Source organism: Rhinopithecus roxellana, chromosome 17, assembly GCF_007565055.1.
Source record: "Rhinopithecus roxellana isolate Shanxi Qingling chromosome 17, ASM756505v1, whole genome shotgun sequence".
Taxonomy (NCBI): Eukaryota; Metazoa; Chordata; class Mammalia; order Primates; family Cercopithecidae; genus Rhinopithecus; species Rhinopithecus roxellana.
In genome coordinates, this window is record NC_044565.1 from 105,296,642 (window position 1) to 105,323,326 (window position 26,685).

The following is a 26,685-nucleotide window of genomic DNA, read 5'->3' on the forward strand; positions in this document are numbered from 1 at the left end:
GGTTTTACAGATGTTTCTTTTTTTTTTTTTTTTTTTTTTTTTTTTTTTTTTTTGAGACGGAGTCTCGCTCTGTCGCCCAGGCTGGAGTGCAGTGGCCGGATCTCAGCTCACTGCAAGCTCCGCCTCCCGGGTTCACGCCATTCTCCTGCCTCAGCCTCCCGAGTAGCTGGGACTACAGGCGCCCGCCACCTCGCCCGGCTACAGATGTTTCTTTAGATTCATTTGATGTTTCTGGATGATAATATAAACATCACTTTAAACTGCATTTCCTAACTGACCCAGCCTCACACCATATACACATTGAGTAAAATTGACTAAGATACAAAAAGTGGAGCAGTAAAGCATCTAGATGAATATACTTGAGAATACCTTCACAATCTTAAGAAATCTTTGCTTATTCCAAAACAGTGACACTGGATTAGTTTTTTCATGAGTGCTCTTTCTGAGTTACCACCCTTCTTACTCAACTTTCATTCTGCTCCTTTATCTGTATCAAACTTATCAGTCATATCTATCAACTACTGAACAATGGAATTTTCCCAGCTTTTAACTGTTCTCTCTCCTCTTGCTGTCCCATTGTTCTTTTTGCAATCATTATTTCTCACATATTTAAAAACCAACCAACCAAGCTAGAACAAGCAAAAATGACAATGGCTGCACTGAAGAATAAGCATTACTTAACATGAGAGGCAGCTACCAACTCAAGTAATGAGGCTCCTCTGTCTGTCAGATGTGGCCAAAATCCAGCAGTGAGCACACAATTATTACAGAAAAGAAAAATGAAGGCAGGGCACGGTGGATCACACCTGTAATCCTAGCACTTTGGGAGGCCGAGGCGGGTGAATCACGAGGTCAGGAGATAGAGACCATCCTGGCTAACACAGTGAAACTCCGTCTCTACTAAAAATGTAAAAAATTAGCCAGGCGTGGCAGCGGGTGCCTGTAGTCCCAGCTACTAGGGAGGCTGAAGCAAGAGAATGGCATGAACCCGGGAGGTGGAGCTTGCAATGAGCCGAGATCGTGCCACCGCACTCCAGCCTGGGCGACTGAGCGAGACTCTCAGTCTCAAAAAAAAAAAAAAAAAAAGAAAAGAGAAGAAAAACGGGCCAGGCTCAGTGGCTCACACCTGTAATCTCAACACTTTGGGAGGCCGAGGCAAGAGGATCAGTTAGTTGAGCACAGGAGTTTGAGGCCAGTCTGGACAATAACATTAGATCCAAGCTCTACCAAAAAAATTATTTTAATAAGCCAGGCACAGTGGTACATGCCTGTAGTCCCAGATACTCAAGAGGATGAGGCAGGAGGATCACCTGAGCCCATGATGTGGAGGACACAGTGAGCTATGTTCACGCCACTGCACTCCAGCCTGGGCAACAGAGCAAGACTCTGTTTCAAAAAAGAATAGGAAAAAAATGCATTAAAGAGATACCAAAATGTCAGGAGTACTTCTGCGCAATGGAATTACAGATAAGGGGAGTCTTTTTCCATATTTTCTATATGTCAACAATAAATTATACTGTTTTTATGACCAGAAAATAAACACAAGTTTATTTAAAATTTTTAACATACAGCTAATGCTGAAGTAACAGCAAAATGAACATATTCATAATACATTACCAGGGGGAAATTGACAGAATTCTTGAAGGATTAGCATTCTGTAACAAAAATATTTGAAATATGTTCCTCTAAGTTAGGAAAAGGTCTGTTCTCAAATGATAATGACAGTTAACATGACTACCTTCCTACTACTAGGAAAGGGAAGATTAAGAGTTGTTTTCAGGCAGAGCATAGTTGTTCACTCATGGTGGGAGGCCAAGGTGGAAGGACTACATGAGGCCAAGTGTTCAAGACCAGCCTGGACAACACAGTGAGACCTTCTAACAAAAATTTTTTTAAATTACGCAGATATGGTAGTGTGCACCTGCAGTCCCAGCTATTTGGAAGGCTGAGGTGGGAGGATCACTTGAGCCCAGAAGTTTGAGGCTACAGTGAGCTATGATCACTCCATTGCACAACAGCCTGGGCAACACAGCAAAACTACATCTCTATTTAATTTTTTTTGTTTTTTAAAAAAGGAGTTGTTTACAGCAGATTTCCATCAATGCTCCCTTCATCAGAACCAACCATACTGTCAAGGAAGGAAGGGAATAAAAATAAATGTAAAGTGGCATTTTCTCTATCTGATGTCTAAATGTGCAAATCTTATTTTATGTATTTATGTATTTATTTATTTATTTTGAGGCAGAGTTTCACTGTTGTTGCCCAGGCTGGAGTGCAATGGTACAATCTCAGCTTACTGCAACATCAGCCTCCCGGGTTCAAGCGATTCTCCTGCCTCAGCCTCCCTAGTAGCTGAGATTATAGGCATGCACCACAAGGCCTGGCTAATTTTGTATTTTTAGTAGAGACGGGGTTTCACCATGTTGGTCAGGCTGGTCTTGAACTCCTCACTTCAGGTGATCCACCCACCTCAGCCTCCCAAAGTGCTGGGATTAAAGGTTTGAGCCACCTTATCCAGCCTCAAACGTGCAAATTTTAAAATAATACCTTTTCCCATTATATATCTATCTACTCATTTCAGGAAAACTAGAAGTATAGAAAAGTATAAAGATAAAATTTGCTTGCATTTTGTGATATTAAAACATTTTTTGATATTAAAACAATTCTGTTTCCTAGCAAGAAAACTCAGAGAAAAAATAAAACAAATCTACAATGAACACATCAGTATGTATATTTCTACAAAGTTGTGTGAGAAGTTCTGTAAGATCAAGTCCTAAAAGCAGAATTGCTGGCTCAAAGGGTATGTACGCCTTGCAATTTGACGGATCTTTCTGGTTATACTAATATTCTGACAAGAAGAATATCTGTTTCTCCATCCAATACTGGATATTAAGATAAGAACGATAGTATTCTCTCCCCTAAATAATTCTTATAGGCTAGAACCTTTCCTATTGATCCCTTTCTCATGGTTGCTGCAAATTGCTCTTAAATTGGTTTTGTTTCAAGACAAATAATGAGTATACAAAAAAGCTTTCCTATTCTCTGTCTAGTATTCCATTTCAAAGTCCAACAAACCACACTTGCTCAGAGTGTGAGCAAAAAAAAAGAAAAAGCACAAAATCTAAAATTACATTTGAAGTCAATTGCAATTAAGAAGATATTACTCAGCTAGGCACCATGGCTCACACCTGTAATCCCAACACTTTGGGAGACGAAGGCAGGAGGATCGCTTGAGGCCAGCAGTTTGAGACCAGCCTGGCCAACATGACAAAACCTCGTCTCTACAAAAAACACAGAAATTAGCCAGGCATGGTGGCGTGAGCTTATAATCCTAGCTATTCAGGAGGCTAAGGTGGGAGCATCATCTGAGCCAGGGAGGTCGAAGCTGCAGTGAGCCATGATTGTGCCACTGCACTCCAGCCTGGGTGATAGAGTGAGACCCTATCTCAAAAAAAAAAAAGAAAAGATTATTCAAATATCTGTGGATGACTTATTTCCTTAAAGAATAAAAGTAAGGCCGGGTGCGGTGGCTCAAGCCTGTAATCCCAGCACTTTGGGAGGCCGAGACGGGCGGATCACGAGGTCAGCAGATCAAGACCATCCTGGCTAACATGATGAAACCCCGTCTCTACTAAAAAATACAAAAAACTAGCCGGGCGACGTGGCGGGCGCCTGTAGTCCCAGCTGCTTGGGAGGCTGAGGCAAGAGAATGGCGTAAACCCGGGAGGCGGAGCTTGCAGTGAGCTGAGACCCGGCCACTGCACTCCAGCCTGGGCGGCAGAGCGAGACTCCGTCTCAAAAAAAAAAAAAAAAAAAAAAAAAAAAAAAAAGAATCTTATAATCTGAAATGAAGTCTAAATAAAACCACCTAGGCCAGGTGTGCAGTGGCACATGCCTGTAATCCCAGCACTTTGGGAGGTCGAGGCAGACAGATCACCTGAGGTCAGAAGTTCGAGACCAGCCTGGCCAACATGGTGAAACCCCGTCTCAACTAAAAACACAAAAATATTAGCCAGGCATAGTGGCACATGCCTGTAATCCCAGCTACTCAGGAGGCTGAGGCAGGAGAATCACTTGAACCCGGGAGGCGGACTTGCAGTGAGCCGAGATCACACCACTGCACTCCAGCCTGGGTGACAAGAGTGAAACTATGTCTCAAAAACAAAAACAAAGAAGAGATTATTCAAATATCTGTGGATGACTTATTTCCTTAAAGAACAAAAGTAAAATTAAATGTAAACTCTATACAAGGTTCAAATCCTCAATGGCTATACATTAAAAAACAAAAAACAAAAAAATAGACAATAGAGCTTCAAGAATCTTATAATCTAAGACGAAGTATAAATAGAACCACCTAGGCCAGGTGCAGTAGCCCACACCTGTAATCCCAGCAATTTGGGAGGTCAAAGCAGGCAGATCACCTGAGGTCAGGAGCTCAAGACCAGCGTGGCCAACATAGTGAAACCCTGTCTCTACAAAAAATACAAAAATTAGCCAGGCATGGTGGTGTGTGCCTGTAATCTTAGCTACTCTGGAGGCTGAGGCAGAAGAACTGCTTGAACCCAGGAGGCAGAGGTTGCAATGAGCCAAGACTGCACTGCTGCACTGCAGCCTGGGCAACAGAGCAAGACTCTGTCTAAAAATAAATAAATTAAAATAAAATAAATAAATAGAACCACCTAGGCAAATTTTACATAAGATCCAAGATTCTTACAAGCTGCTCATGACACTTTCACAACTGAACTAAGGCAACGCCTCATTTTGGAGGACAGAAAATCATGCAGAAGTGACATGGCATCGCTTAAACCAGGAAAAGTTCACTAGAAATTGTGGTTATAGCCACCCTTCTAAATAATGATGGTGACAGCATCTGTATTCTAGGATCCTAACCTAACAACTGTTTGGGTTTTTTTGTTTGTTTGAGACAGAGTCTCGCTCTGTCACCCAGGCTGGAGTGCAATGGCGCAATCTCGGCTCACTGCAACCTCCGCCTCCTGGATTCAAGCAATTCTCCTGCCTCAGCCTCCCAAGTAGCTGGGATTAAAGATACCTGCCACCACGCCCAGGTAATTTTTGTATTTTTAGTAGAGACGGGGTTTCATCATGTTGGCCAGGCTGATCTCGAACTCCTGACCTCAGGTGATTCACTCGCTTCTGCCTCCCAAAGAGCTAGGATTACAGGTGTGAGCCACCACGCCTGGCCTCTAACCTAACAACTGTTAAAAGGAAAAGAGGCAGGGCTCACGCCTGTAATCCCAGCACTTTGGGAGGCTGAGGCAGATGGATTACTTGAGGCCAGGAGTTTGAGAGCAGCCTGGCCAACATGGCAAAACCCCGTCTCTATTGAAAATACAAAAATTAGCTGAATGCAGTGGCACGCATCTCTAGTCCCAGTTACTCAAGTGGCTGAGGCACGAGAATCGCTTGGACCCAGGAGGCAGAGGTTGCAATGAGCTAAGATCACACCACTGCACTCCAGCCTGGGTGAGAGTGAGTTTCAAAAAACACACAGAAAAGGAAAAGGATGCAAGCCTTTCTCTGAAGCACTCTAGAGATTGCTCGAACACTACATACACCTGTATCTTTAAGATCTATCCTACTGCTGCCACCAAATTAAGGATCCTGATAGCTTCTCTGGCCTTTCTTAAAAAGTATAGTCAGCTGGACACAATGGCTCACGCTCGTTATCCCAACACTTTGGGAGGTCAAGGCAGGAGGATGGCTTAAGACCAGGAGTTCGAGACCAGCCTGGGCAATATAGGGAGACCCTGTCTCTACAAAACAAATTTAAAAATTAAAAATTAGGCATGTGTGGTGGTAAAGTTCTGGTCGCAGCTGCTCAGGAGGCTGAGGCGGGAGGACTGCTTGGGCCCAGGAGGTCAAGGCTGCAGTGAGCTGTGCATGCCACTGCACTCCAACCTGGGCAACAGAGTCAGACCCTGCCTGTCTCAAAATAAATAAATATATATTGATATAAAAATAAAAAGTAGGCCGGGCGCGGTGGCTCAAGCCTGTAATCCCAGCACTTTGGGAGGCCGAGACGGGCGGATCACGAGGTCAGGAGATCGAGACCATCCTGGCTAACACGGTGAAACCCCGTCTCTACTAAAAAATACAAAAAACTAGCCGGGCGAGGTGGCGGGCGCCTGTAGTCCTAGCTACTCGGGAGGCTGAGGCAGGAGAATGGCGTGAACCCGGGAGGTGGAGCTTGCAGTGAGCTGAGATCCAGCCACTGCACTCCAGCCTGGGCGGCAGAGCAAGACTCCATCTCAAAAAATAAATAAATAAATAAATAAATAAATAAATAAATAAATAAATAAATAAATAAAAATAAAAAGTATATCATGGTTCAGCAATGAGGTAAACAGAGTTCTCAATAGTGATACTCTGAACCAGGTCCAGGTCTACCAAAGTGGGTATAATGGGCTTCTCTACCACCACTCACTCCTTGTAGCAAGATAAACTTGGAGTACAAGTAATCATGTCCAAAAATTCTTACAGTAGGACAAACTGAATCCAATAATTAGCAGGTACCTACGGAAGACACACTGAAGCATAACTTCAAAGGCTGCAGTCCAGGTCACAAGGTTGGCAGGCAGAAAAGAACCGGCTCTTTTTAAAGATGCCTAACTTGTTGCACCACCAAGTGGGAAATAGGTATTAATCATTACAAGTACCAATGTTCTAATTAGCAGCTTTTAAAAATCCAGAGTTCCTGTATTTGACATGTGGAAAAACTGATGTTGGACCAGATAAAGTACACATCCACAAACACAGGCAGCAATCAACCAATCAAGTATTTCCTAGTTCCTAATATACACCTAGCACTGTAACATTATCTATTAGTAAAATAGTATAGTTATGCTTAAATAGGTTTTTTACTTCTATCCATTTGACTCGAGCATCTAAATAGAAAAATTATGTGAAAAACCAGAAAAAGAGCCTACCTAATTAACAGAAAATCAAAGAATCTACCTAATTAACAAGTTACTGAGGAGTTTTCTATCTCTGATGCTTTTTAACACTTACAGTTATGTATGTACTCATGATAATACCATATTTCTGGTACTTGCGCAGTGGCTCATGCCTGTAATCCCAGCACTTTGGGAGGCCGAGGCAGGAGAATCACCTGAGGTCAGGAGTTGGAGACCAGCCTGACCAACATGGTGAAACCCTGTCTCCACTAAAAATACAAAACTTAGCTGGGCATGGAGGTATTAGCTACTGGGGAGGCTGAGGCAAGAGAACCACTTGACCCTGAGAGGGAGAGGCTGCAGTGAGCCAAGATCACACCACTCCACTCCAGCCTGGGTGACAGAGTAATACTCTGTCTCAAAAAAAACCAAAAATATTGTATATCTGCAACCAAGCAGTCTGGATTCAATTTCTGAATATGCCATTTATGAGCTGTGAGCCTTTAAAAAGTTACCTAATCATTGTGTGTTTTAGTCTCCTAGTCTGTAAAATGGGGATAATAACAGGATCTACTTCACAGACATATGCACAACAATCTGAAGAGTGCCTAACAATCATAACCAGTTCACTAAATTTTAGCTTTTGTTTTGTTTTGTTTTTTGAGACAGAGTTTCGCTCTTGTAACCTAGCCTGAAGTACAATGGTGCGATCTTAGCTCACTGCAACCTCCACCTACCGGATTCAAGCAATTCTCCCGCCTCAGCCTCCGGAGGAGCTGGGATTACAGGCATGCACCACCATGCCCAGCTAATTTTTGTATTTTTAGTAGAGATGGGGTTTTGCCATGTTGGTCAGGGTGGTCTTGAACTCCTGACCTCAGGTGATCCACCCGCCTCAGCCTCCCTAAGTGCCCGGATTATAGGCATGAGCCACCGCGCCCAGCCTAGAGTGTTTCTTTTTTTTTTTTTTTAAGACAGAGTCTTGCTGTGTCACCCAGGCTAAAGTACGGTGTCACAATCATGGCTGACTATAGCCTTGAACTCCTCGGCTCACGCAATCCTCCTACCTCAGCTTCCCAAGTACGTCTAGGACCACAGGCATACACTACCATGCCATGCTAATTTTTTTATTATTTATAGAGACAGGGTGTCCCAGTATTACCCAGGCTGGTCTTTAACTACTAGGCTCATGTAATCCTCCCACCTCGGCCTCTCAAAGTGCTAGGATTAGAGGCATGAGCCACTGCACCCAGCTGAATATTAGAATATTTTAAAGCCAGATTCACCATATTACACATGAGCTATATATAAGACTGGGTTATATATTAATATAATGAGTACAACAGCCCGAGCATCACAAAGCAGATAATGGAAGGGTAGGTTTCGAGATGAGATCAAAGAAATAGCTACATAACCAGCCTATCAGCCATTGCCAATTGTGAGGAGTTGTGTTGCTCATCCCAAATTTACAAATTTTCAGTCTACTTATGAATGAATGTACAATGAAGAGATATTTGTAAATCAGATGATACAAATTTAAAGTTATTGAATATTTGTGATAAGAAAATCTATCAGGATGGGCGCAGTGGCTCACGCCTGTAATCCCAGCACTTTGGGAGGCTGAGGCGGGCAGATCACCTGAGGTTGGGAGTTCGAGACCAGCCTGACCAACATGGAGAAACCCCGTCTCTACTAAAAATACAAAATTAGCCGGGTGTGCTGGCGCATGCCTGTAATCCCAGCCACTCGGGAGGTTGAGGCAAGAGAATCACCTGAACCCGGGAGGCAGAGGTTTCGGTGAGCCAAAGTCATGCCACTGCACTCCAGCCTGGGCAACAAGAGCAAAACTCCGTCTCAAAAAAAGAAAGAAAAAAAGAAAATCTGTTAATGAAGATATTAGTCATACACACATATTGAAACTGAATACAGTAAAATATATACCTATGACATATAGCAGCTGACATACAAGGCTTATAGTACTTAATGTTTGCAACACATAATCTATTATTCAATGACCTCAATCACTGTATATAAAAATGAAGCACGCTGCCTCTCACTTCCCCCCAAAAAATGTCCCAAAGGGATACTCACTATTCAAGCCCTATCTATCTCACAAACAAGAGATGAATCATTAACTCTACTCCAAAAAGTCCTGGGTCCTATCCACTCTATTCCAGTGGAATCAGAAGAAACAGAGTTTCCTCCCTGCCACTTTGGGAAGCGTAAGCATCTCATGAATATTATAGTTCACAGACTACAAAGGAACTCAAGAATGCCTCAGTCAGTTTTTCTTCTATGTTCCAAAGAGCACCAAGGAAATTCTGGGCACTTGATAGTGTCCCTGAGAGTAAAACATCAGTATTCACCAAATTACCCTCTTTGCTGCCCAAGAACAATGGGGCTTTGGTAATTTTCTCCTTTTAAAGCCAAAAAGATAAGGCATGACTTCAACATTAGCAAAATGTCAAGACCACTCCAATGTGCACTTGTTCTACATCAGCATGTGGGCTGGTTAGCACAGCTCCATGCCTTGGCCAGGGACTGCCCCAACCCCACTCAGCTGTTTAAAAATGATGGCCACAAATGAGAAAACGTGGCTCTGCCCTATTCCTTCTCAATTTGGAAAAAAACAAAAAGCCCCAAATATCTATGTCTCTTCATCATAATTCAAAGGAATTACCACCCGGTAAATTCACTGAGTTTCTAAGCCAGGTCCCTTGTGTCAATTATCAAGCACTTATTAAGCTCCCTAAGCTAGAATATACTCAGGAAATGTGTTCAACAGTAACTAAATGATCATGTAGACTATGTAATTTCTATGTTCAACAAAGAAGTGTCTTGATAATTATATTTTAATATACTCTGTCAGTCCTTATGGACGATAAAAAACACATCACTAGTTTTTCCATTCCAGGCAATCTGTTAAAAGAAACCAACGTTACTTATAAACAGATTCCAAGCTATCAGGAGAGTAAATTAAAAATACACTTGTGTCTTTTAGATACATTTTAAAAACCATTTGTCAGATTCTTGTTCTGGCAAGAGTCTTAAGACTGGCCACATAACTTCTTTTTTATTTATTTTTATTTATTTATTTACTTTTTTTTTTTTTTTTTTTTTTTTTTGGAGACAAGAGTCTCACTTGTTGCTCAGGCTGGAGTACAGTAGTGCGATCTTGGCTCACCGCAACCTTCACCTCCCAGGCTCAAACAATTCTCCTGCCTCAGCCTCCAGAGTAGCTGGGATTACAGGCATGTGCCTCCATGCTCAGCTAATTTTTATATTTTTAGTAGAGATGAGGTTTTGCCATGTTGGCTAGGCTGGTCTCAGACTCCTGACCTAAAGTGATCCGCCTGCCTTGGCTTCCAAAGTGCTGGGATTACAGGCGTGAGCCACCACGCCCAGCCCCACATAACTTCTTAAACTTAAAATTAATCTTTATATTCTAGTGTCTTCCAATTAAATAAATGGAGGCCATGCTCGTGACTCACACCTGTAATCCCAGCATTTTGGGAGGCTGAGGTGGGCAGATCACTTTAGGTCAAGAGTTCGAGACCAGTCTGGCCACCACGGCAAGACATCACCTCTACAAAAAATATAAAAAATTAGCCAGGCATGGTAGCACATGCCTGTAGTCCCAGCTACTCGGGAGGCTGAGGTGGGAAGATCACTTGAGCCCAGGAGTTCAAGGCTACAGTGAGCTATGATCATGCCACTACACTCTAGCCTAGGCAACAAAGCAGGTCCTGCACAATCAGTCAATCAATAAAAAGCGCATATGGCTCTTTAGCATCATTAGTTACATACAACCTTAAGAAAATCTCAAAATATGTTTTTATGTTCCATCTCTTTGAACAAAAATTATTCACCTACTATTTTCATTTCTTGAAAAAGCATTATTGGTCGATAAAAAGACTACTCCCATTATTACCTGGCCTAACTGTCTTTTCCAGCAAATGACTTAAGTCATACAGAATATACTAACCCTACCAAATCCAACCATAGTGCCCCCTAACAAAAATCCTAAATAGCAGGCCATAGCAGAATGCACTTGTAGTCCCAGCCATTCAGGAGACTGAGGCAAGAGGATTGCTGGAGCTCATGACCAGCCTGGGCAACATAGCCAGCTCTATATCTCTCTATCTATCTACTATTTATCTGTCTCACCTATTTATTATTTATTTCACATAGGGTCTCACTCTGTCCCCCAGGCTAGGGTGCGGTGGTATAACTGTGGCTCACAGCAGCCTCAAACTCCTGGGCTTAAGCAATCCTCCCACCTCAGCCTCCCAATTAGCTGGGACCACATGCACATACCACCATACTTGGCTAATTTTTATATTTTTGGTAGAGACAAGGTCTTGCTCTATTGACCAGGCTGGGCTCAAACTCCCAGCATCATGCAATCCCCCTCCCACCTAGGCCTCCCAAAGACTGCATCTCAATGTAGAAAACAAAAACAAACAAAACCAAATAAAAACAATGATATGAGGTTTTCTATGGGGGTGAGGGAGTGGCTCCTGTTATTTCTGAAAAGATCTGGAGAAAAATAAATTCTATATCTTTATCACACACTTCCTGCCATAGAAGATCTCTGGGTTCATTTCTATAAAAAAGGAGTTGTGCACAAAGGTACCAGGAATTGGTGTGTGTGGGTGTGTGTACTGTGTATGTATGTGTAAGTACCAGAGCTTTAGAAAGTCTACAAACCTCAGCTGAGCACGGTGGCTCACGCCTGTAATCCCAGCACTTTGGAAGGCCTAGGTGGGTGGATAACGAGGTCAGGAGATTGAGACCAGCCTGAATAACATGGTGAAACCCTGTCTCTACTAAAAAAAAATACAAAAAATTAGCTGGGCATGGTGGCATGCGCCTGTAATCCCAGCTATTTGGGAGGCTGAGGCAGGAGAACTGCTTGAACCCAGAAGGTGGAGGTTGCAGTGAGTCAAGATTGCGCCACTGCACTCCAGCCTGGTGATGGAACAAGCCTCCGCCTCAAAAAAAAAAAAGAAAAAAAAAAAGTCTACAAACCTGTCTGAACCCAAAAAGACAGACTCAGATTCAATCACAATATTGGGGGATAAAGAGGAAAAGGAATTATTGAAATAATGCATTTTGGCCGGGCGCAGTGGCTCACACCTGTAATCCCAGCACTTTGGGGGGCTGAGGTGGACAGGTCACAAGGTCAGGAGATTGAGACCAACCGGGCAAACATGGTGAAACCCTGTCTCTACTAAAAATACAAAAAAAAAAAAAAATTAGCCGGGCATGGTGGCAGGCGCCTGTACTCCCAGCTACTCAGGAGGCTGAGGCAGAAGAATGGCGTGAACCCAGGAGGCGGAGGTTGCAGTGAGCTGAGATCATATCACTGCACTCCAGCCTGGGCGGGACAGTGAGACTCGTCTCAAAAAAAAAAAAAAAAAAAAAAGAAATAATGCATTTTATTTCTATGTATATAGTTTTTTTAGGACCACTATGATCAGCAGAGCTGGATAAAAGAAATAGAAATACAGATTATAAACAAAAGTTGAAGGCATTTCTTTTTTTTTTTTTTTTTTTTTTTGAGACGGAGTCTCACTCTGTCACCCAGGCTGGAGTGCAGTGGCCAGATCTCAGCTCACTGCAAGCTCCGCCTCCCGGGTTCACGCCATTCTCCTGCCTCAGCCTCCCCAGTAGCTGGGACTACAGGCGCCGCCACCTCGCCCGGCTAGTTTTTTGTATTTTTAGTAGAGACGGGGTTTCACCGTGTTACCCAGGATGGTCTCGATCTCCTGACCTCGTGATCCGCCCGTCTCGGCCTCCCAAAGTGCTGGGATTACAGGCTTGAGCCACCGCGCCCGGCCGAAGGCATTTCTTTAACCTAAGAGAGTGAAACACCGCACTTGCTCACACATCCTCACCCTGGTCACATGCTACTGCTTTCATACACCCTATGCTCACCTGTGCCCTCTATTTGTGCCTCACACCCTCTGGAAGGCTGAGTAAGTAGCAATTCCTCCTGAAGCTTTCCTGATCGAGGGTCAGAATCTTTTGAGCTCAAACATTTTGTAATACCTCTAAAATGCACTGATTATAGATAACAATATCTTAAATTTAATCACCACCAGTAGATCATAGAAAACCACCATTTTTCCTCAACAGTTGCCAAAACAACAAACAAGGGGCTGGGTTTTTTCACTTTTTGTTTTTTCTGCAGTAGAAGAAGAATTTAATTAACGGAAGGGTGGTCCATGTTAGAGAACCAGAGATATTGCCCAGATCAGTCACCTATTTTCTTCACATTTGTATGCTATCAATGCATATATCAGGTGTTATTAAGGAATAATAAAGAATATAAAGTTTTCGGCCGGGTGCGGTGGCTCAAGCCTGTAATCCCAGCACTTGGGGAGGCCAAGACGGGCGGATCACGAGGTCAGGAGATCGAGACCATCCTGGCAAACACGGTGAAACCCCGTCTCAACTAAAAAATACAAAAAACTAGCCGAGTGAGGTGGCGGGCGCCTGTAGTCCCAGCCACTCGGGAGGCTGAGGCAGGAGATTGGCGTGAACCCGGGAGGCGGAGCTTGCAGTGAGCTGAGATCCGGGCACTGCACTCCAGCCTGGGCGACAGAGCGAGACTCCGTCTCAGAAAAAAAAAAAGAATATAAAGTTTTCATCCCAGTGCTCCTCAAAAGAAAACGAAAAGCCATACATCCTATAATGTCAAGAGTCAACTGCCTGGGAAGCAGACTTTAGGTTCTAACCTTTGGCTTCCAATGGCTATATAATTTTCTTAGAACCTGGCAGACCAGCATTTCCCTAAAATGATGTCTGCTGGACACTCTTCTGTACCGTTCTGAAAATATATTCAAATCAATCGGGAAAGGCCTTTTTTTGTTGTTGTTGTTTGTTTTTAAAGACAGAGCGTCACTCTGTCGTCCAGGCTGGAGTGCAGTGGCACAATGTCAGCACACAGCAACCTCTGCTTCCTAGATTCAAGCAATTCTCCTGCTTCAGCCTCCTGAGTAGCTGGGATTACAGGCGCGCACCACCACACCCCGCTAATTTTTTGTATTTTTAGTAGAGATGGGGTTTCACCGTGTTGGCCAGGCTGGTCTGGAATTCCTAACCTCAAATGATATACACCCGCCTCGGCCTCCCAAAGTGCTGGGATTACAGGCGTGAGCCACTGCGCCTGGCCAGGAAAGTCTGTATTAAAACAAAGTTAAAATGGTTACTTTACTGGAGAACTTTTGTGGGGCTTTAATATGCTAATACACATTACAAATTTCCAACCTAAAATTCCATTATGAAGCCTTTAGCAAAGTAGTTTCAGCAAGATCCTGAGAAGAGGCCGGAAAACACTTCAAATAAGTCTTTTGTTTTTTGGTCACTATAGTACTGAGTACTTTAGTTCCTAAAAAGTTCTTACCTGATATGTGTTGCGGGCAGAGATTCATACTGGCGTGACAAAAAGAGTTCCCTATGTTTCAACTGATGTTTCTGCTTATCAGTCAAATCAGCCTCAACTGTTGTTTCAGATTCTTCCTCAATTTCTTCTACACAAATAAAATTCAAAGAATTTATTAGTACAAAGCACATTATCTGTTTGGATATTGAAGCAGATCAAATCAACATTTCATTCAGTATTTTCTTCAAACTAATCAATTTTAAATTTAAACATTTGCTGGGTGCAGTGGCTCACGCTTGCAATCCTAAGCAGTTTGGGAAGCTGAGACGGGGTGGATCACCTGAGGTCAGGAGTTTGAGACCAGCCTGGCCAACAAGGCAAAACCCCATCTCTACTAAAAATACAAAAATTAGCCGGGCATGGTGGCGGGTGCCTGTAATCCCAGCTGCTCGGGAAGCTGAAGCAGGAGAATTGCTTGAACCCAGGGGGTGGAGGTTGCAGCCAAGATCGTACCACTACACACAAGCCTGGGTGAAAGAGCAAGATTCCGTCTCAAAAAAAAAAAATAATTAAACATTTATCTTGTCAGTTCAGCTATAACCATAAAATTATCAGGGCCTCAAAGGAACAAAAACTCCAACTTAAAAATGGCAGATGATATCCCAAAAATATACACAAGTATTACATATCAATTTAAAAATTAATTCACTTTTTTTTGGAGACAGAGTTTGCTCTGTCGCCCAGGCTGGAGGGCAGTGGTGTAATCTCAGCTCACTGCAACCTCCACCACTCAGGTTCAAGCAATTCTCATGCCTTAGCCTCAAGAGTAGCTGCGATTACAGGCGTACATCACCACACCTGGCTAATTTTATGTATTTTTAGTAGAGATGGGATTACACCATGTTGGTCTCGAACTTCTGGGCTCAAGTGATCTGCCCCCTTTGGCCTCTCAAAGTGCCAGGATTACAGGCATGAGCCACCACACCCAGCCTCACAGAAGGGATTTTATCAAATATAATGCCCTTGCTGAAGCAGTTCTCTATGAATAGCATGAGGGTAATGAATGGAGTATCAATCTCTTTTCTACTTTCAAACTTTTAAAACTGAATTGAAAATGAACCTTAAACAGTAACTTAGAAAAAGACTCACCTAGCTCAAAGCAAGAATAAAGCAATTTAAAATTCTTTGGATGTCCTTTTTAATGAACTACTCAAAGAGAAATATAGCACTAAAAGGGCCATTTACTTGCAGGTCTAATAACATTTCACCAGTGAAGATCAATAAAGTTACTGCTGCATTGGCACTATTAGCACTAGAAAATATCACATACAAAATTATACTCTTTACCTAATTAGGATTTGACAAATTGTTGTTGTATAAGACACAGCTAACTGAATTCTAATGCATACCCTACAGAGCTAAAACAGCAACCAGCTCTGCAACAGTAACAGTAAATCTTACATTCTTATATGATCCCTTGGTTCACCGTAAAAAGGACCAAAATCACTGAAATCCAACCTAACCAAAGACAAAAATCACCGCAATGGCATCTCTCATGTAGATCACTAATGAAAACCACTTTTTAAAATGTACCAGTTAAATTTCAAATTTCATTTATGTATTTGTATAATTATTTTTTAGACGGAGTCTCGCTCTGTCACCCAGGCTGGAGTGCAGTGGCACAATCTCAGCTCACTGCAACCTCCATCTCCTGGGTTCAAGTGATTCTCCTGCCTCAGCCTCCTGAGTAGCTGGGATTACAGGCATATGCCAACACACCTGGCTAATTTTTGTATTTTTAGTAGAGACAGGGTTTCACCATGTTGCCCAGGCTGATCTCGAACTCCTGAGCTCAAGCAATCTGTAAACCTCAGTGTAAGATAAATCGACTATTAGTGTGGATGAAGAGTAAAGAGAATTCAGAAGATAAATTTAAAGTTGGACAGGCCAGGTATGATGGCTCATGCCGGCAATCCCAGCACTTTGGGAGGCTGAGGCAAGCAGATCGCTTGAGCACAGGAGTTCAAGACCAACCTGGGCAACATCTCTACAAAAAATACAAAAAGTAGCCAAGCCCGTGGTCCCAGCTACTTAGAGACTGATGTAAGAGGATCACTTGAGCCCAGGAGGCGGAGGGTGCTGAGCCGAGATCGCACCATTGCACTCCAGCCTGGGCAATACAGCAAGACCCTATCTCGAAATAAATAAATAAATAAGGTTGAACAATGCCTCTGAGCCAGAGTCTAATCCATGAGACTCTCGCTTATCTCCGGGGGAGACTCCTCTTTGCTACAAAGCAGCACCCATATACGCTTAAGGTACTTCACAATAGGCCTTGCTCTACTCTACAGTTATCTGATTTCACTGCATCCCTTGAGAACAAAGACAGGTCACTTATCTTTGTATCCACCCTATTTTACTTGTGGGGTAAAAGTGAACCTCAAGAAACATTCAGAGCAGACCAAGAATTATCAAACAACACTAACTTCAGCAGCTGCAAGGATACACTCAAAAAGTTACAGCATAAAACACAGAACAACATAAACAAGTTACTGTAAAAGGGGCTTTATTTTTCACATTTCATTCTAGTGCTTTTCAAAATGCTTCTTAACACAAAGTGGAAAAGAGACTAAACTTAAGAGTTACACTTGAGGCCGGGCGCGGTGGCTCATGCCTGTAATCCCAGCACTTTGGGAGGCCGAGACGGGCAGATCACCTGAGGTCAGGAGTTTGAGACCAGCCTGGCCAACATGGTGAAACCCCGTCTCTACTAAAAGTACAAAATATTAGCTGGGCATAGTGGCGGGTGCCTGTAATTTCAGCTACTCTGGGGGCTGAGGCAGGAGAATTCCTTGAACCCAGGAGACAGAGGCTGCAGTAAGCCAAGATCACGCCATTGCACACCAGCCTGGGCGACAAGAGTGAAACTCTGTTTCAAACAAAAAATAAAAAAAGAAAATTGTGCTGACCTCAAAGACGCCCTGGAAAGGATTTTAGGAACTGCTGAGGTAAATGCAAAAGAAATCTTACCTAAAAGTATATATTAAATGAAAACCAAAAACTGGCTAAGTAAGAGTTTTTTACTTTATTGACTTTAAGAAATTTATCACAGAAATTTTATTTTCACAGTGTTGAGATACAAGGACTCATAAGTTATTCGACAGCAAATCAGGATCCCATCAGAAATTTAAGCTATTTCTGCTTTACATTTATTCAAAGAACACTGCATCTGGCAAAAGCTGCCCAATACTATAATAAATTCCAAGTCCATCTGGAATTTTATATGGTCTCAACATGCCACTGTACTATTTTTCACTTGCTATTAATTTTAAAAGAAAGAATCAGAACCAAGTTATCTAGCAGCAGCAGAGCACCATCCATCCTCTAATTCATTAACACCTCAGCAAGCAGCTTCCTAAAACACAATTTATATTTCTCCAGTTTTGATAAAAAGGCCTCAATAACTTCCAACCAACCACCATTAGGGTAAAAACTAAACATTCATGGCTTATACATCTAACAATCTGCCTTGCCACATGTTTCAACCAGGATCTGTGTCCTCCCACCCTACCTCCAGCAAAAAAAAAAAAAAAAAAAGGAAATTTATTGATGTGCCAACCAACGTGTTCTGGGGCTATCTATAAGGAAGACATAATAGTCCTACCCTGAATTACAGTCCACCCCGGATTCCAGGCAAGAGTATATACCTTTAGATGTAGTGAGTACCATAAAATTATGTGGCGTACTCTGGAAGCATGACGGAGGAAATTCATGTAGCTTGATGAGCCAGCAGAGGCTTCTCTGAAGAAATCAGTTTGCACGGACACCAGAAGGGAAAGGGAGTGGATGGCCGGGCCCCTGTCTTTGGTAATTAGAGAACACACCTCTGGATAAGGATAGCCTAGGTATCTGTACTTGGGCTTGGTTTGACTGTGGGAAGTTACTGCTTTTCCCTTCACATCCTGCTAACTCACCTAAAAACCTCATTAGGGAGTGTCTCCCGGTTTTAAAGCTCAAAGTCCCTCGTTTAGAGAACCCCTCAGTCCCCAGCAAATGAGGACAGTTGATCACCCTAGCCTTCATATTACCCAAATGAAGCATTAAACTTAAGGTACCATAATAGCTAAAATTTAAAAGACTGAAAGAACACAGACCAACTGGAGTTCTCGTACATTAACAGAGGAAGTGAAAAATCGGTCCAACCACTTTGGGAATCTGTTCGGCAAAATCTACTCAAGTAAAATTTCTGTGACAAGTTTCTTTCACCACATGAACCAACGATGTTTCTTCTAGGTAATTACCCAAGAGAAATGAGAGCTTAAGTACACCAAAAGACCTATACATGAATGTTCATAGCAGCTTTATTTGCAGCAGCCAAAAACTGGAAATAAACCAAATGTTCAGTAATAGGAGAACAACAACTAAGGCTGGGTACAGTGGCTCACTCCTGTAATCCCAACACTTTGGGAGGCCGAGGCAGGCGGACAGCTTGAGCCCAGGAGATCCAGACCAGCCTAGGCAACAGGACAAAACCCCATCTCTACAAAAAAATACAAAACTTAAGACTGGGCACAGTGGCTCACACCTGTAATCCCAGCACTTTTGGGGGGGCGAGGTGGGTGGATCACCTGAGGTCAGGAGTTCGAGACCAGCCTGGCCAACATGGCAAGACCCCATCTCTACTAAAAATATAAAAATTAGCTGGGCAAGGTGGCAGGTGGCTGTAATCCCAGCTACTCAGGAGGCTGAGGTGGGAGAATTGCTTGAACCCGGGAGGCGGAGGTTGCAGTGAGCCAAATTCGTGCCACTGCACTCCAGCCTGGGCAACAGAGCAAGACTCCATGGGGTCGGACAAAAATAGCTGGCAGTGGTGGTGCACACCTGAAATCCTAGCTACTCCAGAGGCTGATGCAGGAGAATTACTTGAACCTGAGAGGTGGAAGTTGCAGTGAGCCGAGATTGCAACACTGCACTCCAGCCTGCGCAACACTGCGAGACTCTGTCTCAAAAAAAAAAATTAGGTGGGCTTGGTGGCATGCACTTGTAGTCCCAGCTACTCAGGAGGCCAAGGTGGGAGAATCCCTCGAACCTGGAAGTTCGAGACTGACCCGAGAAATATAGTTAACACCTCGTCTCTACAAAACAAAACTTAGAAAGTTAGTCGTGTGGTGGCACACACCAGCGAGAGGATCAATTGATAGAGACCCTGCCTTAAAACAACAACAACAACAAAACAGACAAGACAGTGCTCAGTGTTTACACAGTGTTGTGAGCAGTATTAACTTACAAACAGTCACGCTGGAAAAACTTACAGTTCATGGTGTATTGGGTAGACTACACAGAAAGATCTTGCCTCTGTAAGAGTGAATAATTAAGCCCCAGGCTGAGTACTGCTCCACACTCAACAAATCATAGATGCGACAACCAAACATCAGGCTGTTTCCAAGTAACTTAAATGCATCCCAGAACAAAGTTCAAGTTGATTTATAAGAATAAAAAATGGGTCGGGCACAATGACTCACACCTTAATCCCAGCACTTTGGGAGGCCAAGGCAGGTGGGTCGTGAGGTCAAGAGATGGAGACCATCCTGGACAACATAGTGAAACCCCATCTCCACTAAAAATACAAAAATTAGCCGGGTGTGGTGGCATGCGCCTATAATCCCAGCTACTCGGGAAGCTGAGGCAGAAGAAACACCTGAAGCCAGGAGGCGGAGGTTTCAGTGAGCCAAGATTGTGCTACTAACCTCAAGCCTAAGCGACAGAGCATGACTCAATCTCAAAAAAAAAAAAAAAAAAAAAATCCAGAGACAAACCCTACTCATTAAATAAAAGTTGTAAAAGAAATGAATCAGGGCCGGGCGCGGTGGCTCAAGCCTGTAATCCCAGCACTTTGGGAGGCCGAGACGGGCGGATCACGAGGTCAGGAGATCGAGACCATCCTGGCTAACACGGTGAAACCCCGTCTCTACTAAAAACTACAAAAAACTAGCCGGGCGACGTGGCGGCGCCTGTAGTCCCAGCTACTCCGGAGGCTGAGGCAGGAGAATGGCGTGAACCCGGGAGGCGGAGCTTGCAGTGAGCTGAGATCCGGCCACAGCACTCCAGCCTGGGTGACAGAGCGAGACTCCGTCTCAAAAAAAAAAAAAAAAAAAAAAAAAAAAAAAGAAATGAATCATTGAGCTGATCACAGTGGCTCACGTCTGTAATCCCAGCACTTTGGGAGGCTGAGGCAAATGGATCACTTGAGGTCAGGAGTGAGACCAGCCTGGTCAACATGGCACAACCCCATCTCTATCAAAAATACAAAAATTGGCCGGGCGCGGTGGCTCAAGCCTGTAATCCCAGCACTTTGGGAGGCCGAGACGGACGGATCACGAGGTCAGGAGATCGAGACCATCCTGGCTAACACGGTGAAACCCCATCTCTACTAAAAACTACAAAAAACTAGCCGGGCGAGGTGGCGGGCGCCTGTAGTCCCAGCTACTCCGGAGGCTGAGGCAGGAGAATGGTGTAAACCCGGGAGGCGGAGCTTGCAGTGAGCTGAGATCCGGCCACTGCACTCCAGTCTGGGCCGCAGAGCGAGACTCCGTCTCAAAAAAAAAAAAAAAAAAAAAAAAAAAATACAAAAATTAGCCAGGCATGGTGGCACGTCCCTGTAATCCCAGCTATTAGGAGACTGAGGCAGGAGAATGACTTGAACCCAGGAGGCAGACGTTGCAGTGAGCCAAGATCACACCATTGCACTCCTGCCTGGGCAACAGAGCAAGATTGTTTCAAAAAAAAAGAGAGAGAAATGAAATGAATCACTGAGTTATACACTGAATGAACCATTAACAGATACACTGTGTTCGTAGACTGGAATACGTTATATTGTTAAGATATAAATTCTCTCCGATTTCATTGATGTATTCAACAAAGTTTTGGCCAGGCACAGTGGCTCACGCTGTAATCCTAGCACTTTGGGAGGCCGAGGCAGGCAGATCACCTGAGGTCAGGAGTTCGAGACCACCCCGGCCAACATGGTAAAACCCAATCTCTACTAAAAATACAAAAATTAGCCAGGAATGGTGGCGCATGCCTGTAGCCCCGGCTACTCGGGAGGCTGAGACAGGAGAATTACTTGAACCCAGGAGACAGAGGTTGTAGTGAGCCAAGATCACACCACTGCACTCCAGCCTGGGTGACACAGCAAGACTCGGTCTCAAAACAAAACAAACATGGGTCTGAATGGGAAAGAGAATGCAAAAAAAAAAAAAATTAGTTAATGAAAAGAAACATGGGCCATATATACTATAGGATGTAACCTTTTTCAAACTTTTAACCAGTTTGGAAACCAAAAGTCAGAAAATTTATAGTCTACCATGGACAAAATGGAAACAAGAATCAGTTGGAGGGTAAAGGATTATAACTTCACTTCCTGCAACCATCTGCTATAGTACATTTCATTCTGGGAGCCCTTCACTAACAAATTTCTTATAATCCTGTTGCCCTTTCCCATTTACAGTTGTTTATATGAAAAGACAGACAACCATAAACAAGTTTTTAAAAAAGTCTTGAAATGGGCCGGGCGCGGTGGCTCAAGCCTGTAATCCCAGCACTTTGGGAGGCCGAGACGGGCGGATCACGGGGTCAGGAGATCGAGACCATCCTGGCTAACACGGTGAAACCCCCGTCTCTACTAAAAAATACAAAAAACTAGCCGGGCGAGGTGGCAGCGCCTGTAGTCCCAGCTACTCGGGAGGCTGAGGCAGGAGAATGGCGTGAACCTGGGAGGCGGAGCTTGCAGTGAGCAGAGATCCGGCCACAGCACTCCAGCCTGGGTGACAGAGCGAGACTCCGTCTCAAAAAAAAAAAAAAAGTCTTGAAATGGAAAACATTTCCGTAACTGTACAGACAACACAGTAGTCTGAAAACCACCTAAACAAAAGAAGAAATGAAACTCCTTAAGCTACAAAAACTCACCAAATGAGTCAACCATATTACACCTTAATGACAAAAAGAATTAAGCAAAAACAGAAAATAAAATCTTTTATTGTGTTATCTTTAGGGATACCTTTACAACATCTTAACCTTGAATAATTTTCTACCACGGTGAAATTAACTCCTATCAGGAGCTGCAGTTTCACCCACATGAATTACTGCTACTCTTAAATGTAAAGCAAGTTTGGCTAGTCAACTATTTTTATAATGTTGCTAGAAAGACTCACAAATCTCCATAATATGAAAATATGTGTGCGGCTTTAAAGACTCACAGAAGTCTTACAAACATGGACACGATGCAACACTGGCTCAGGAAAAACTTGCCGAAAGGAACTGGCATGAGGTGCACTGAAAGGATACGGGACATCAGCCACTGTCCTGAGCCCTGAGTTGTCACCACTAGCAAACGAAGTTGAAAAGGAGAGCAGCCACGACCAGTCTCCACATTCCTAGGTATCAAGAAAGGGGCAGAATGAACTGAGGCTTCAGATGACCATTTTCCAACTTCCTGGCTGGAAGGGACAACTGAAAATGCGTGCCACTAGCACAACTCTAGAGAAGCCTCCAGTGGTACCCACTTCCCTTGTATGTCAAGGCTTCTGTGTCAATGTGAAAGTCCTCCGGGGGCCCAGTCAAAGCTACTGTTTTCTGCATATCTTATGATCTGTAGGGGCTGTTACTCATTTAATCACTACAAAAACCCTCAACACAGGAAGGGTAAAGGTAGAAAGTATTAAATGAGTCCCTTGTAAAGATGAAGGCTCAACAAGGTTAATTTATCTGCCCCATAACGCCAAATTATACAAACATATAACAAAATGTAGTATAATATTTATCTTATCCAAAATAAATGTTAAGTAGATAAATAAAACTTACAAAACAATCATTTAGACGACAGGATACTAATCCAGTTAGGTGACCTTAGACCTAACCAAGGACTCAACCAAAAAATACAGAGGGTTTAAACAAATTACATATAAGGTCCTCACAGGTCTAAAATTCTGCGATTTGGAATGCTAAATGAAAAATACTTCGGACTACCTAAATATAAAGGCAATATATTAAGGTAAAAGCACTAGTTAAAAATAGAAGTAGTGGAGGCCGGGCATGGTGGCTCACGCCTGTAATCCCAGCACTTTGGGAGGCCAAGGCAGGTGGATCACGAGGTCAGGAGATGGAGACCATTCTGACTAACACAATGAAACCCTGTCTCTAATAAAAATACAAAAAATTAGCCAGATGTGGTGGCAATAGTCGCAGCTACTCAGGAGGCTGAGGCAGGACAATCGCTTGAACCTGGAGGAAGGTGGAGGTTGCAGTGAGCCAAGATCACGCCACTGCACTCCAGCCTGAGTAACAGAGCAAGATCCCATCTCAAAAAAAAAAAAAAAAAAAAGGTAACAGCCGGGTGAGGTGGCTCACACCTGTAATCCCAGCACTTTGGGAGGCTGAGGTGGGCGGAGACCAGCCTGGCCAATATGGTGAAACCCATGTCTACTAAAAATACAAAAATTAGCTAGGCGTGGTAGTGCACGCCTGTAATCCCAGTAACTCAGGAGGCTGAGGCAGGAGAATCGCTTGAACCCAAGAGGCAGGGATTGCAGTGAGCCAAGATCACGCCACTGTACTCCAGCCTGGCCAACAGAGTAAGACTCTGTCTCAAAAAAAAAAAAAAAAGATAACTTGTCAGCCAGGTGCAGTGGCTCACGCCTGTAATCCCAACACCTTGGGAGGCTTAGGCAGCAGGATCACGTGAAACCAGTACTTTGAGACTAGCCTGGGCAACACGGTGAGACCCCATTTCTATAAAAAATAATAATAATAATTTTTTAAAAAGATGGCTGGGTGCGGTGGCTGACGCCTATAATCCCAAATCTTTGGGAGGCCAAGGCAGGCGGATTGCCTGAGCTCAGGAGTTCTAAACCAGCCTGGGCAACAAGGTAAAACCCTGTTTCTACTAAAATACAAAAAAAAAATTCGCCAGGTAATGCAGCGTGCGCCTGTTGTCCCAGCTACTCAGGAGGCTGAGGCAGGAGAATTGCTTGAACCCAGGAGGCAGAGGTTACAGTGAGCCAAGATCACACCACCGCACTCCAGCCTGGGCGACAAAGCAAGACTCTGTCTCCAAAAAAAAAAAGGTAACTTGTGGAAAATTTTAGATTAGCTACTTCAACTATAAAAATGATTTTCATTCTGTAAGTCCACAGACAGCAAAAAAAAAAAAAAAAATTAGGATTTTCAATCAACTAGTCACACGAAAATATACAACGTGAGCCTGTATTCTTCCAGACCACAAATTAAGCCACACAATTACAGAAGTAAAGCAAACACAAAGGCTTTCTAAAAAGCTTAAGAACATCTAATTGCTGGATTGATCAATAAGCAATGTGACATCAATTTTAAAGTAGTAATATAGTACTTGCTTTGTTTACAAAAAATATAAACCATTAACATTCAGAAGACCAGATCAATAAGAAAATGTATATCACAAAACATAATTAACTTGTCAAATAATAAACCTTTGTAATATTTACAGTTGATAATAATCTGGTTAATGCGACACAAACTTGCCATAATTGCCAATTACAAAATGTCACTTACAAAAATAAAAACTATAAAATAGCAAGAGAAAAACATCCTTTTAAATGAAAGTTGATTATTTTAATGCTGTGATAAAAAATAGATTTTATGCCAACTCCAATCAAGGGGTAACAGCTGGCCAGAAAGGACCAAGTGTGCCCAAGGGCAGAGTAAGGACTCAGTATCTTGGTTGCGCCCCAGCTGCAAAAGGAGAGTAGCAGGCTGACGAAGGTCTATGTGCCTACACACTTCACAGACTAAGAAACAAATGTGTTCTCAAAATGTGAAATGTTATAAAAAAGTACAACACACATCTTAAAAATCAACTATGTTTAGCTTTATTCCTAATAAAATTTGGACTGAAGTACAAAATTAGAAACAAGAAAAAGTTTTTCAAATGCCAGGATGACCTTTTATTGTTCTGTTCTTTTCCCTCCTCTTTAGTATTTCTCTTGGAAGTATTAAGATTTCAAAAAATGGGCAGAATGAATCACAGACAGATGCTTTCAGAAACTTGGATGAAGACATATGTAATGTAAGATGGACTTCACTTACATGTAGAGTAAAATGGACTTACATGTAAAAGCATTTAGAGTAAGTGTCTGGTATTATGTGTTAGTTCCTACTATTATTGTTAAATCATTATTATAACTTTTTACTAAGTTATAAGTTACTAAGTAAAACGTTACAATAATAATTTTTAAAGTTTCTTCCAGTCCTATGTGATCTGAAAAAATATATATATACCCCAATACCATTTACTTCAACATGGGAAGGTAGAGGACAAGGAAAGAAGAAAATCTAAGTGAAATGTATTTCCTTGTTCTAATAGGAGAAGTAGCCACAGAAAAATGTAAGGTTAAACACGTCAGTTTACAATTAGGAATATCTGCTTTACTTCCTTTATTGGAGTAACTAAAGGTTTCTTTTATTTTTTTCCCCTGCAAATTAATTTAGCAAAAGTTAAACTCAAACTAGGCAAAGAATATAAACAGTTCACAGAAAAGGACATACATACGGCCTTTTAAAAATATAAAAAGATGTTCCACTTCACTCATAAGAAATTTAAGATACAATCCCACCAAGGAACCATTTTTAATCTGTAAGGATTAGTAAAGATTTAAAAACTTAATCTTAGACCTCATGTGGTGGCTCATGCCTGTAATCCCGGCACTTTGGGAGTCTGAGTTGGGTGGATCACCTGAGGTCAGGAGTTCGAGAACAGCCTGGCCAACATGGTGAAACCCTATCTCTACTAAAAACACAAAAAATTAGCCAGGCATGGTGGTGCACACCTGTAATTCCAGCTACTCAGGAGGCTGAGGAAGAATCGCTTGAGCCCGGGAGGCAGAGGTTGCTATGAGCTGAGATCATGTCATCGCACTCCAGCCTGGGGACTCTGTCTTTAAAAAAAAAAAAAAAAAAAAAGGCTGGGGTGGGCCTGGCACTGTGGCTCCCTCCTAGCACTTTGGGAGGCTGAGGCAGGTGGATTATCTGAAGTCAGGAGTTCAAGACCAGCCTGGCCAACATGGTGAAACCCCATCTCTACTAAAAATACAAAAATTAGCCAGGCGTGGTAGTGTGCACCTGTAATCCCAGCTACTTGGGAGGCTGAGGCAGGAGAATCGCTTGAACCTGGGAGGCAGAAGTTGCAGTGAGCCAAGATCACGCCACTGCACTCCAGCCTGGACAACAAAGGGAGACTCCATCTCAAAAAAAAAAAAAAAACTTAATCCTATATTGGTAAGAGTGAAAGGAGGGAATGGGCACTCATTCATTGCTGCTAGGTGTAAACTGGAACAATATCTGAGGCAATTA

At 42.9% G+C, this 26,685-nt stretch overlaps 1 protein-coding gene across 6 annotated transcripts in view; it reads right to left on the minus strand.

Moving 5' to 3' along the window:
* The window catches only part of MTA3 (metastasis associated 1 family member 3), a 191,811-nt gene that overhangs the window by 137,116 nt on the left and 28,010 nt on the right, over positions 1-26,685 (minus strand). For all 6 annotated transcript variants that reach the window (XM_030921242.1, XM_010382593.2, XM_030921240.1 and 3 more), the window contains exon 4: positions 14,326-14,452. In XM_030921242.1, coding sequence (XP_030777102.1) covers positions 14,326-14,452 — 127 coding nt within the window. The remainder of the gene's footprint in view (positions 1-14,325; positions 14,453-26,685) is intronic.